Raw genomic sequence first — 14,096 nt, 5'->3', positions numbered from 1 at the left:
AGAGACATATGACCAATTGCTGAAAAGCTATTGAAACAAGGTATCACCTCCAAATTGTATTACCTTATTTTAGATTGATAGACTTGTGCAATTGAAGCCGACCTATGCCATTTCTCCTAGATTTCAAGTCACAAAAAAAATAACCTAATTTAAGAAAATTTTAATCTTATTATTATGCCCTCCGTGATTTTAAAGTGACAATGGATCTTAAGCTTTGATTGATAAAAAATTCGAAAGTCCGGCTACCAACTAAATTGGAGTTAAATTAAATATATCAAAAGACCCAAATCCATCTCGTTGCAAAACGTAGTCATGAATTCTACAATTAGTATTATGTGCACCATGGTGCACCTAGGTGCACCACGTCTATACTTTTGAACATTTAGTACAAAAAATTGAACATTTTACAAAAAAATGAACATTTAGTAAAAAAAAATATGAACACGTCACAAAAACTGAACATAAACATGGAATTTTTATGTTCATATTTTATAAAGAAATGTTCATTTTGTATACAGTAAATGTTCAGTTTATATTACAAAACTATTGAATTATTACGAGTCAGACAAACTTCTTTCAAAATTTGTCTGGCTCGCAATAATTCAAAATTTGCGATTGTTCAGATTTTTTTACTAAATGTTCAAAATTTGTTATTGTTCTTATTTTTTTAACTAAATGTTCAAAAATATAGGTGTAGTGCATTACGATTGTTCAGATTTTTTTTTTACAAAATGTTCAAAATTCGCAATATTCAGATTTTTTTTACTAAATGTTCAAAATTCACGATTGTTCAGATTTTTTTGCTAAATGTTTAAAAGTATAGGTGTGATGCATTGCGATTGTTCAGATTTTTAACTAAATGTTCAAAATTTGCGATGTTAAAATATTTTTACTACATATTCAAAATTTGCTATTGTTCAGATTTTTTTTACTAAATATTCAAATAGGTGTACCACAGTGCATCTTAAATTTTGCGCGAATTCTACCACATCCGGTTGAAAGTCCGGCTACAAACCAAATCGGAGTTAAATTACCCAAATCACATTCCTAATGGGCCTTGTTTCACAATTATGAAAATTGAGCTAACTCGTTCATGTTCTGTTCCTAATTACCCCCTTTTCTTCTCTATAAGATCAATTCAGTCTGAAATTCATTGTCAATGTCCCCAAAAAAACGTTGAAGGAAGGAAGATGAATGCCTCAATAAAATCAGCCCTAAAAATCCCACAATCCAGTTTCTTTCATATAAAGTCTGCATTTTTCCATTCCACAACAGCTCTTGAGCGAGGTCGACGCAATCCCTGGACTGCTGTAAGTCTTCTTTCCACCGTTTCTTTTCTTTCAATAATTTTTGTTTTCTTCCCTAATAAAAAAAACCTTAACTTTTAACTGGGTTTTCATTGAATTTGGTTACATTTATTAATTAAGTTTTTAGATTGTACTGGATTTAGAAAATTGGATTGATTCTATTCTATGATTCCCAAGAAATTATTGGATTTTAATGCATTAAACTAGAGTGTATGCTGTGGGTGATAATGGGTATTAGAAAAATGTTCAAATTTTGGTTTGAATTGGATTTGGTTAAGTTATTTTGATTTATCGGGCAGATTGAAGTTGATGGGGGGAGGCATTTCTTTTTTGTCTGTGTAGAGAGCAAAGGGCAATTATTTAGATGAGATTTAATCTCGGGTCGTAATATTTACCAACTAAGCTAGTTGACATCCGTTGAGTTACTCCGTACATTGTTGAGTACTTAAAACTTTGGTTAAACATCTTGCTACTTTATCTTTTCTTGTCCCTTCATGTTATGATAGTATGACATGTGATGGTTTTATTTTGTTGCAATGCAGAGATACAAGAATAATAATAACAGTTATAACAGAAGAGCAGGTTATAGGAGGAACCATTTCAAGCAAAATTTAATGCGGAATGCGAACGCCTATGTTGATCACCTATTTGAGGTGAGAGTTTGATGATGCTTTTTACATTTATCAAACCAATAAAGTTTGGGATGAAATTGAATTATGCTTGCCAAATTGTGAAAGTAATGTGTTTTTTTCGGATGCTCATAACATTGGTATTTTTGCTGTGCGAATTGTACCTTGTATCGAATGTGTAGGTAGGAGTTATAAATGGTGCTTTAAATTTTTTCTTTCTCTGGCATGGAGATTGTTCTCACAGTTTTTGGTAATAGTAGGAGCTATTTATTAGCAAGAACCTAGTGAAAATAGTTTAAAATGCAAAATGAGAGGGTAAGGAAGAGAGGGGTACCATTACTTTGGAAGAATTTCTTCCACTAATGTCACAACCTCGAAATCAATTCACATAAAGCAGTTCGATATCATTCTGGAATCTTTTTTTGATTTAACTATTTCCAATTATATAAACTGTTCTAAATGATAGAGGTTAGCAGTAAATATGGTTGTATGTAGCATTCTTCTCTACAAGAAATTAAAAGTCCTTGCACACCATGTCAGAAAGTGTGCAGTTTCTTCAGCCCCTTGGCACAGAACGCATGATATAATATTGGGCGCAAAAGCGCAACTTTGGTAGTTCATATTCCCTGTTCTGTTAACCTTAATACAAAGGAGGGCTTGGGAGTAGTTAGTCTGCAATGCATTTGGTTGTTGAATTTCAGAATTTGAATTGCGGTGTTTGCTACAAAGCCATCTTTATCCATTAGATGTATCGTATCATGTCCCATTATATATTATGCACAGCTCCAGATTCTGCAAACCAACTACTTTTTAGCCACAGAAATTTCCTCTCATACAATAGGAACTTTCATGTGCATATCATCACTACCCCAAAACAAAACCTTAATAAGTTTGTCAATCTTTATAAGATTATTAATATTGAAGCAGTCTTTGAATCATAAATTTGTTTTCATGCTGTTTCATTGCAACTATGTTCAGTATTTAGAAAAGTTTTCCCATGTCTATATTAATTTATGCCTTTGGATAATACCTATGAATATCTGGAAAACAGCAATTGGTCTGATTAGTTATACCTCTCCGCTTCCTATAAGTAACATATCTCTTTTAAAGTCAAATTTAAAAACTTTGACTATAATTTCACACCAATATAACAAAAAGTGTATAATCATGTGAGTATTTGTAAGATTTGTCTCAACGTGTAGTTTTAAATTGTTAACCTTTGTAAATATTGATGGTCATAATACTGAATTGGAGACTGAGTTAATTTTTAAACAGAGGAAGGATTGTTCATCAAAGCTTCATTCTTTATTTGATTTAGTTGGATGGGGAGGGGGGGGGGGGGGGGGGATGTTGATTTAGTTAATGTAGAGGAGGCTGGATTGCAGAATCTCCTTGTCTTTAGACAGCTAGATGTCACTTAATCTTGTTTTTTATTCTCTTGATAGTATTTCTTTTGGAATAATAGGCAGAGTTCGATGAATTTGTGTAATCTACTTCATCACTATTTTTAAATCTGTATGGAACATGTCGTTGTAGATCTAAAATCTAACCAGCTGGGGGGGGGGGGTGTGTGTGTGTTCTCTTGCTGCTTTGTTTTGATCATAAGGATTGAGAGCACATGTATAGTTGTATACTGCTTTTGCTACTACTTGATTTCTGTTGCCTGCTGGGACTGGTTATATGGTTGTTTTCTGACCACTATTGCCAATGTGGTTGTTTACAGAGCTGGCACTCTGACTCTGACCAAGATGACCAGTCAGCTAAGGGCCCTTCATGGTTCAGGAAACCTCATAATGGATCAGGAAGGAATTTTTCTCATACCCAGGGACGTCAAAAGAAAGGAAGAAGTAAGGATAAGTTGTATTCTTTGCTTGCTAATGTTAGCTGTCGGCGTGTCTATGTTTTTTATGTGCCTTTTTCCCAGCATTAATCCACAATTATCCTCTTTTTTCTTTGTCCCATTCCTCTACCATTTTTCCTAAGCAATTAGGCATTAATTCCCTATTTTGCTGCAAAAGAAAAGTTTTAGTTGCTTGGTTGTCCTACTTGAAACTGGCAATATGGGAAACCTTTTCAAAGAGGGTTGATCGTGACCTATCACACTGGAACATGGGTGCCTGTTGCCATGCTTTACTCATCGCATATTTGTCAGGGTTTGGGGTAAATTGGAGTAAATAAAATATCAGAACTGAGATGCTTATATAATGTGTATATAGAGGTGGCATAGACATGATTTGCTTGTCGAATCCGAGGCAAAGAAGTTATAAGTCAATGTTAGTAAAGAGACAGAGAGATATGAAATATATGGGTCTTGTTAAATGTTAAGCTGTTGAGGCATCTGCTCAAAATCAAGCCAACGCAGATCAATAGAGGAATCCACACATATCTTCAAAGCATAATCCTTGCAAATATAAAACCAACTATGAGGTTTAATGTTTGCATAGTGTTTTAGTGTCTTTTTAACGAGCCAGTGTCTTAAGAGACATGAAAGTGCTAAACTAAGGCTAAAAGTTAACACTCTTGTGACAGACTGGTATAAAATTTATTGCTGGCGACATATTGGTATAAAAGTTAACAATTGGCGACATATTGGTATATAAGTTAAAAAGTTGCGACATTTACCCCTATTATGTCATCGGAGTATATGCGTAGTTTACACGCGCTTATTTTTAGTGTTAAAGACTTTTATCTGACATTTCTTTTTCCTGTTCTCTACTTTTTAAATTAATTTAAAAAGATTATGAAGTAATATCCAAAGAAATATGAAAAGCCAATAGTGAAAAGGAAGGAGAAAACGAACAGGAAAGCCAATATGAAGTAACTAGTACCTTTTGTATATATTTTTTGTTCAACACCAGCTTAATAAGAAGTAATTGCTGTTTTAAGGTATTGGTTGAACTAGTAAGACTTGGAAATAACTTATTAATATTATTAATATGATCCGATCTTCTCTTTTGCGTTTAATATAAAATTATGGATGTGGGTAAGGATTGATTCATCAAAGTTATTGTATTTAATTTAATATCTTTTTTTTATTGATGCTTATTTAATGGAATAATTTACTTTAAGATGATATGACTATTCATAACATAGAATTTTTGATAATTTTTTTTAAACGAAATAAAAAAGAAGAAATAATTATTGATAATATTAAGTGGGAGGGAGGAGGGAAAAAGTATATTCTGGTAATAATAAAGTTATGAAAGTAATTAAAAAACATTATATGAAGTATATATAAACATAGTATATAACACGCGCTTTCATCCGACGAGAAAATAGGGGTAAATGTCGCAACTTGTTAACTTATATACCAATCTGTCACCACATGTTAACTTTTATACCAATCTGTCGCCACATGTTAACTTTTATACCAATATGTTGCCGGAAATAATTTTTATACCAATCTCTCACAAGGGTGTTAACTTTTATACCAATTGTTTCGAGGTTTTTCTGGTCTCTTGGGAGAGTTGTGTCACCTACGTCTAGATTCTGGTCGTCTGTACCTGCAAAATAACGGAAGCTCCAATTGGTCGGAGTTTCGCCTCCGACGATCAAGTTAGTAAAGATTCGGAGTAAGAGAGTGCGGAAAAGTAAATATCTTCTCGGATTTTGAGATCAGGTGTTTCTCTGCTTTCGAGAGTAATAAATGATGTAATGATTGAACGTGTCCCCAAAATGGGGGGAATCTTCCTATTTATAGGGTCATTGGGATTTGTGCCCTTGTCCTAGGTTATGCAAACCTAAGAATGATTGGGCTGTGCCGTTTTACGACTGTCTAGGGATTTGGGCCTTGAAGGCCGCCATTTCCTTTGGGGTACCTGACTGCCACGTGTCGAGCCCTAGTTGGTCCACTTTGGGCCCTTCCTAGGGTGACACGTGTCACGCTATGAGAGGTACACGTGGTAGAGTAAAAATACCTAAAACACCAATATGGTCAATTGGCCTGATATGGTCTAATTTAAGTTTCTCTGATATGATTTCCTAATTTGATTAAACCTTGACCTTTTGTGTACACTAATCGTCAAGCAAAGAAATAATCAAATGAGATGTTGAATTTGTATTACTATTTGCTAAATATAAACTATCATTATTATTAGGAAAAATTGACATTTACTACCGGTCTATCAGCGAAAGTACCTCGTGTTACATTTGCTGCCCGTCTAATTTTTTATTTTATTTTGCTACCACCTAAAATCAAATAATTAAAATTTCACTACTACTTAACGGAATCCGTTAAGGTTCCGTTAAGTTTATTCAAAAAAAAAAAAAAAGTAACCCAGCCACCCCCTTTCCTCCCCCCCGCCGGCGGCCGGCGCCGGCACGAACCCACCCCCCTCCCTTTCCGCCACCCCTACGCAGCCAACGAACCCCCCTTCCCCTTCCCCGTTCTCGCTTCCCCAACCCCCACCCCGAACCAAAACCACCCCTTTCCCCTTCCCCCCGCCGGAATCCGCCCCCAGCCCCGTTCCCCCCACCGAAATCGACCCCCTTCCCCTTCCCCTACCTTTTTCGACCTTCCCTAGCCCTAAACCACCACCCCAAAACCACCATAAGCGAAACCCTAAATTCGTTTTGGGTGGTTTTTGGGTGCTGGTTTAGGGTTAGGGAAGGTCGAAAACAGTAGGGAGGAGGGCCGATTTCGGTGGGGGGAACGGGACTGGGGGCGGATTTCGGTGGGGGGAAGGGGAAAGCGGTGGTTTTGGTTCGGGGTGGGGGTCGGGCAGCGAGAACGGGGAAGGGGGGCTACGTAGGGGTGGGTTCGCGCCGACGCCGGCAGGGGGAGGGGTGGCAGTTGAGGGGAGGGTGGCAGTGAGGTGGAGGGGTGGCAGTTGAGGGGAGGGTGGTGGAGGGGTGGCAATGAGGTGGAGGGGTGGCTGCAAAGTGGTTGAACGGTGGCTAAACCCAACTAACGGAAATAGTAACGGCGTAAGTCAGTTGGTAGTGAAATAAATATTTTAGAGATTTGGGTGGTAGCAAAATAAAATAAAAAATTAAACGGGTAGCAAATGTAACACGAGGTACTTTCGCTGGTACGGTCTAGTCTGTCGCATCATTTCTGAATTAAGCATATATTTACTTAAATAAGTCGAATTGAACATAGCCTAAGCCTTCCTTTCTTGCTTCAGATTTGAAAAATAACCACCTGTATGATTGCTTGATTTGTGTCCAGGAGGATACAATTTTTGTGAAGATGATGATGATGTTCAGAGACTTGAGACCATTTTTCAATCCGCATTTAACGATCGATTTTTCTTCTGGTCATTTGTGAACGATGATTACTCTGATAGGAGGAACTGATCACGATATTCTAATAGTGGTAAGACCTCTTGGAAAAGGAGACAGTGGATTGAAGACGATGATGAATACGAGTACATGTCAGAAGATGACACAAAGTCATCAGATCTAGCTTCAGAGAGGATAGCTCTTGGGCTGAGTGCTTCTGGTCCCCTTAAACTTGATGATGTGAAAATTGCGTGAGTTTATTGGACTTGCTTCTTTTATTTCATTATTTATTGTGACCTGAGGAGACCATCTTGTTGTTGTGTCTAACATTTATGCTCCAGGTACCGATCCTGTGCCTTAAAATGGCACCCTGACCGTCACCTAGGAACCTCCAAAGTAATTAACATCCGTCCTAATCTCTTCAATCTATTTTATGGAGAAAAAAACAGTGCAATAAACTGATTTGTCTAATTATTTTTCCATGCATATGAATAACAGGCTGCTGCAGAGGAGAAGTTCAAGCTTTGTACTACAGCATATCAATCTTTGTGCGATAGACTGGCTACGAATTGAGATAGAGGTGCCCTTCTTTTAAATCCACCATGTCTCCACTAGCTTTTTACTGTCTTCAAGAGCTTTTGGTGAGTAAACAACACACTTGAATTTGGTTGCAATTTCCAGTTTGTGGCGATGGTAAAGATTGTTTCTGGGGCAAAGCCACCGTCATGGTTCAAATCCTACTGTTTCCAGTACCCCATCTTTCCATAAGGGCATCATATCTGAGTGGGTGTTGATCGTAGGTGGACTAAGCTGAACTAGGGGTAGGAAGCTTTGCTCATGTTGCTATGAGCAATGTTAGTGCACCATCCCCATGTAGGACTGTACTTTAATACGAAGTATTACAGTTAGAAATTTAGTGCTTTTCTTTGGTAGATGTTGAATGTGAAAACTTGTGTCTCACGGTGAGGCTTGTATATTTCGTAATAGAAATTTCCTTCTGAAGGTAGGCTTTTGGTTATTATATACTGAAATATTTAGCGACTGGTTGTGCGATATCTGTCGGTTGTCACTGAACTTGTAGTTTCACATTGATATTAGATGCAGTCTTACCCAACACCTAAATAATTGCTCATGCACAACCCTTGGCCTGTTCAGGGGGCCTTACAAAGTACATTGATACAAACATACTCTATTATAATTGCACTACGATACATCTCAAAGGATCTTGTACAAAATCTATTCTACAAGATATGAATCATATGATAGCATTCCCAACTTAGATTTGTTTAATCTTGTACAATAGATAAAAACTGGTCATTCTTCTTGACAACCTTTGGTACAAATCTACCAGCATTGTCTAATTTTCTCGCTTTATACAAAAAAGACGGAAACATAGATCTTGTACCCGGTCTAGGTGTACCCATGACTAAATTTGCTAATTCAAGTGAGCAAAAGAGTTATAAAACAACCTTAGCTACATCTATTTGTAGATGTACCTGATTAGGGCGATTACTCAAAAACAACTAAAAATTTGTAATGAACGATACATAGTTACGATGGTCATTATAATTTACACTGGAATGTGAGTGCCTAGTTTGGCAAACTCTAGGGTTCTCTTCCCTTGTAGCTTGTTAGTGACGTAGTGCTTACTATACTCTCCATGAAGATATTTCCTGTACTGGACCGGGTTGCTTTCGTCCACAAACTCGGACATCGGCCCAAGTTCTACTTCATAACTTGGTGCATAAAATGTCACAATTGAGAGCCTGTCTCTTACCATGTTAGTCACTGCCCTATGCTCCACACTTTTATATTTCCCATTAGTTAACACCTACATAAATATCAAAATATTTGTAAGTAAAATTTAAAGCCAAATTAAAAACCTGTAGCTAAGGACTTGTTTGGTATCGTTTTCGTTTTTTTTTTTTTTTTTTTTTTTTTCAGTTTTTTGCTTTTTTTTTTTAAACAAAAAAACCAACAAAAGGGAAAAAAAAAGTGTTTCTACTTCTTTACTGTCAGTTTTCAAAATTATTATGATTTTAATAAGTTTGACTAATTTTTAATTCATTTATAATTGTAAAAAAAAAAACCAAAAAACAGAATATCATAGCAATACCAAATGAACCCTGACGTTCTAAGCATTTAACTGAGGTAATAATTTATGTTTCAGGCTTGCTCAACTTGGTAATTCGAGACATGAACAAATTGAGTCAAGCAAAGAGTAAAATAAGCTCAACTTCAAAAGCTCATAAGTATAATATGTATGCTTCAACATATAAGTGAATGAAATGAAATAAAAAGGCAATTACAGTATAAGTGATAAGTTCTGTTTCAACAGTACAAATATGACTAAAGGGACTTAAGCTGTCAAATATAGCAAACAACTTGGTTTATGCTGGAAAAGCAGTACAAGAAAAGGACAAAAGAAAATTTAACTTGATGCCACCATTAGTCGACAACTCAGCCCCATTAGCACAAAAGTGGAAATAAAAGTGCTAAAAAACTAAACTTTATTACTTGTATTATACTTTTGAGAGAACAAACTTAAACTAATGGTCTAGTGATTAATCAAGATTAAAGGTTTAAGTTGTCCCCCCCTAGGAAGGTTTGTATATACATCGAGCTTTGACTTTAAGTGCCATTGAATTCATCATTGCGTTTACTTCTCTTGTTCTTTTCCCTTTTGTCTCCTTTTAACTTATAATTATACTATATTAATATAGTGTGCGCTTACATGTATAGAAGAAAAGGTTTTGAACTTAAGTTGTAATTTGTAACCTAAAGGTAATTTAATTTGGAGCCAAGAACCTATAACTCGAGCATTTTCACGACTTCTCAAGCCTAACTTATTTGAACTCAACTTAGCTTGACTAGTTCGTGAAAATCTCAATTAGATCGCAAGCAAGATAGACGACTTATTATCATTTATATAGATTGAAGGGAAAAAAAAAAAAAAAAAAAAGAGAAAGAAAGAAAGAGAGAGTAATTACTTCAAGAGTATCTCCAATATTGACAACAAGAGCACCAGGGATTGGATGGATGGACACCCACTTATTGTCTTTGAGCAATTGAAGGCCAACAGAACTTCCTTGCTTTTGTTGTAAAATAGTAAGTGCACTGCCATCAGAATGAGGGCTTAACCCTAACACTAGGTCTGGTCTTGGACATGGTGGGTAGTAATTCATTCTTATGGCTTGAACTGCTTCCCCAAACATTTCCTCAAACCTCTCGGCTCTCAATCCAAGGCTCACCGCGATACACCTTAGTAGCTTCTCGCACAATATCCTTATCTCCCTCGTGTAAGCCTCAATGCTTTCACTGCACGCAAAGACAGTCAGAAATGTGACAACTTTTTCCAGACATGTTAAAAAATAATAATATATGTGACTATTAATTTCAGACAGATGTAACAATACATTAGTCGTTTAATTACCTGAAGTTTAGTGGCTTTGTTGGCCAAAGACTTGGGTTCCTTATAAAATGTGGATGGATACCAAGAGCAAACATGTTACACCAATCAAGCTTTTGTTGCTCAGAGAAAACAAAAGCTTGACCATATCCTTGAACAGTTCCTGGTGCCATTTTGTACTTTTGTTTTTCTTCTAATGGTTGCATGAAAAAGTCCATTGACAATTTTTCCATCTTCTCTAGAATTTTTGTGTCAACTCCATGGTTTATGACCTAAGCATGTACGTAACATTAAAAATTAAACACAATAAATAGATTTAAATTATGTTAATAAAGTTAAAATACTTGTAAGAAAAAGCTTAAAGCTTTGATACATAAAAAATTATATTTTAGGGGACCAAAGTCACTAAAATGTACAAAGATTGGTCTACTATTCTTCTTAATTATAATTTCATACTTTCATGCACTAAGTCTACATTTTATTTTTGTTTAATTTAGTGATGATCTTGACTAGTTGATTTAATTTATTACATGCGTTAGAAAACTTTAAAGTTACTTTAAAAAGTTGACTAAAGATCTTAAAAATATGTTTAAAAGGCTCCACGCAATTGGTTAACTAAGACTAGTGAAGTTGATGAGCATATTAGTACCTCACATAAAAAAAGATGAGTTAATTAAGTTTAATAAAAATGTGGGACAATATAAAAAACTTTTCCAAAATATTCAAGTTGGAACTGACACTTGATGTGTACATACTAGACACAAGAAACATTGTGTACATGCAACAATAATTCAACATGCTAAGAGCCTAAGACTTAATATTGCTAGCTAGCTATGGAAAAAAAATTATACAACAAAAGGATATTATTTGTGACACGTAAAACATTTCTTTGTTGCAAATAATAAAAAACAGATATAGTAATTTCTATGTGATATAAAAATAGAAATTAAAGCAATTGATACCTGAAAGAATCCCCAATCCTCGCAAGCAGATGCTAGATTAATAATTCCATCGTAGCTTCCTTTAGCAATCTTTGAAAGATCAATAATAGGAACGTCTTTACTAATAGGCGAATCAGAAATGACTGAATCGATCTCATCTACATCCCTCATAAATCTATCAGGAACTGTGGTACTTTGTATTTTCCTTAGCTCTTGCACATCATCTATGTGCCCTACATTCATGTGTGTGATTGGTGCAGGAGCCATTATATAAAGACCTCACTTTTTTTTTTTTTTTTTGGCAACTTTGAGAGTGAAGATTGAGCTTTATTTGTTACAATAGCTCTATACCATTACACTACTACTAGGGCCATGTCTATTTATAATGAGGATATGGTAGTGCAAATGTTTGCATTTTTTGGAAGTTTTATGGCGGCCAGTGGACCCACTACGTGGAGTGACTAGGTCCCATCTTTGAAAAACAGTGGATGTTTTGCTTTTCTGAACTCACAATCATCAAGGATTGGACTCCAGTGAGATACTCTAATAAGTAAGGCATATTTTGGAGAGTTTATTGTAAAACTATACTTCTCACTGTCATGAACTAGAAGGTTTTTAGTGGATGTATATATCACAAGGATGCAGGTAACTATCTGCTTGATCTTGAAACCATTGATACCATGTTACTATGTATACTTCTATCACTTTCAATTTTGAAGGTGAGGCGGTGGAGCAGTGACATCACTCCCCAATCTTAATGGGCTATGCTTAGACCCTTGACTTAGGCCGTTTATATACCTTATTTACACAGCAATACAAACTAAGGATTCAAATTCTTGACACTTACCCTCCCATTTAAGTAAATCGTTCTCATCTTACCTTAAAAAGAATACTCGTCATTTTCTTATTATGTTGGTTCTTATATTATATTATGTCATATGACAAATTAACTTAAAAGGTTAATATAATAGTTGAAGTATGAGATTAATTTTTATATCAATAGTCAAGAGAAAACATAGTTATGTGTAATTTTGATAGAATCATATTAATGTATATTTTTCATGTACGTAGTATAAACTTTTTATAATTTGATATTTCAAAAAAAAAAAAAAATATTTGAAATTAAATTATGCACTGTTAAATATGCCTAAAGAATATGTTAGCTAAAATAAAACGAAAGAAGTACTTCCTCCGTTTCTTAATACTTGCAAGTTGCAACACAGTACAACCTTTTTAACGGTATATAAGAAAAGAGGGTCTCATGTGATTTAAAGCACTTAATATGGAGGAGAGATTGTTTAGTGTATAATTTACGGTTTTTTTCACCATATACCTCTGAGTTTTTTGTTTATTCACCATATACCCATGAAATTTTTCAAATTCACCATATGCCCGCTAAATTTTTACTAAAATTCACCATATACCCCTAATGACAACAAGATGAGTAGAGTTTGATTAATTATGCATCGAAACCACTTTAGACCTCTCTCTCCATCCCTGAAACCAATCATCTCCTTTGTCCAATCCCTGAAACCACTTCAAATATCCATAATCATATCCGTATGATAGATTTTGAGGATGAGAAAAAAGAAATTTGTGGTGTTTTTGGGGGTGGGAAAAAGAAATGTGGATGATTTCGGAGGTAAAAGATTGTATTTAGGGTGGTTTCGGGTCATAATTAACCCTTATGATTGACAAAGTTAACAATCATTAGTCATCAAAGATTTATGGTGTATTTTTGTGAAAACTCAAGGGTATATGATGATTTTAAAAAGTTAATGAATATATGGTGAATAAATAAAAAAAAACTCAGGAGTATATGGTGAAAAACCCGTATAAATTTAATGGGCCATGAGATTCTAATAAGGGTTATAGTTAACTTTTGACATAAAATACTTTTCAATTATCATGTGTTGCAACTATTTGACAAATCCATTTTAGGAAAGTATTACAACTATGAAGAAACAGAGAAAGTATGTTTTAATGTCAAGTGATTAAGACACATAAGTCGTTAATCCCGGGTTACTAATGCATAAAAGGACAAAAGGAAACAAACTAAACTTGGTTTCACGGTTAAACCCCGGCTCAACTTGGCCCCTACTACCCCATGTCCCCATGAACCAAAAAAGTCGTAACAAACTAAACTCAATGTCTTTCTCAAAAAAAAAAAAAAAAAAAAAGCTAAACTCAATGTCAAGTGATTAAGCGATTTCAAATTTTCAATGATGTAACTTTGAGGGTCCATGTTTCCCTTCCTAGGCCCCTACTCTACTCACCCATGACAATTGGGAAGTTGAGAAAAAGCTTGCATATTCACCCCACCTTGACATGTAGCCATTGAATTAATTATTGTTGTTTACTTCACTTTTTTTCCCCCACTTTGCTCAGCATATTTACCAACGTAGAAATTTAATCTATATTTAAAAATATAAATTATTAATTATTAAAAAAAATTTAATACCATATATTGAAATGATTTTTACAACTACCTATCCACATGGCTAAATTTAATGTTATGATAGAGTATAAAATATATTCTTGAACTTTAACTATAAGCTTAAATTTTTGGTTGATATGGTCCTCTAAT

The 14,096-nt window shown here is 35.0% G+C and overlaps 2 protein-coding genes across 3 annotated transcripts; one reads left to right on the top strand and one right to left on the bottom strand.

The window, feature by feature from the left end:
- Positions 1–1,065: 1,065 nt before the first annotated feature.
- On the top strand, positions 1,066–8,275 carry LOC145582307 (uncharacterized). 2 transcript variants are annotated; one of them, XM_081639308.1, is made up of 7 exons: positions 1,066–1,310; positions 1,850–1,960; positions 3,660–3,783; positions 7,107–7,410; positions 7,501–7,555; positions 7,658–7,739; positions 7,841–8,275. In XM_081639308.1, the coding sequence occupies exons 1-4, from the start codon at positions 1,071–1,073 to the stop codon at positions 7,232–7,234; spliced, it is 603 nt and encodes a 200-aa protein (XP_081495434.1). In that variant the 5' UTR covers positions 1,066–1,070; the 3' UTR covers positions 7,235–7,410; positions 7,501–7,555; positions 7,658–7,739; positions 7,841–8,275. The 2 variants fall into 2 exon arrangements, with proteins under 2 accessions (XP_081495434.1, XP_081495433.1); XM_081639307.1 differs by having other exon boundaries at positions 7,658–8,275.
- Positions 8,276–8,355: 80 nt separating this feature from the next.
- LOC145582306 (protein LATERAL BRANCHING OXIDOREDUCTASE 1-like) lies at positions 8,356–11,801 on the bottom strand. Its single transcript, XM_081639306.1, has 4 exons — positions 11,531–11,801; positions 10,593–10,840; positions 10,150–10,477; positions 8,356–8,990 (listed from the first exon to the last, which is right to left on the bottom strand). Exons 1-4 carry the CDS (start codon positions 11,774–11,776, stop codon positions 8,730–8,732), a joined length of 1,083 nt encoding a protein of 360 aa, XP_081495432.1. The 5' UTR covers positions 11,777–11,801; the 3' UTR covers positions 8,356–8,729.
- Positions 11,802–14,096: the final 2,295 nt, after the last annotated feature.

The sequence above is a fragment of the Chenopodium album genome, chromosome 15, assembly GCF_948465745.1.
Source record: "Chenopodium album chromosome 15, dcCheAlbu1.1, whole genome shotgun sequence".
Lineage (NCBI taxonomy): Eukaryota > Viridiplantae > Streptophyta > Magnoliopsida > Caryophyllales > Amaranthaceae > Chenopodium > Chenopodium album.
This window is presented reverse-complemented; position numbering and strand designations above follow the sequence as displayed.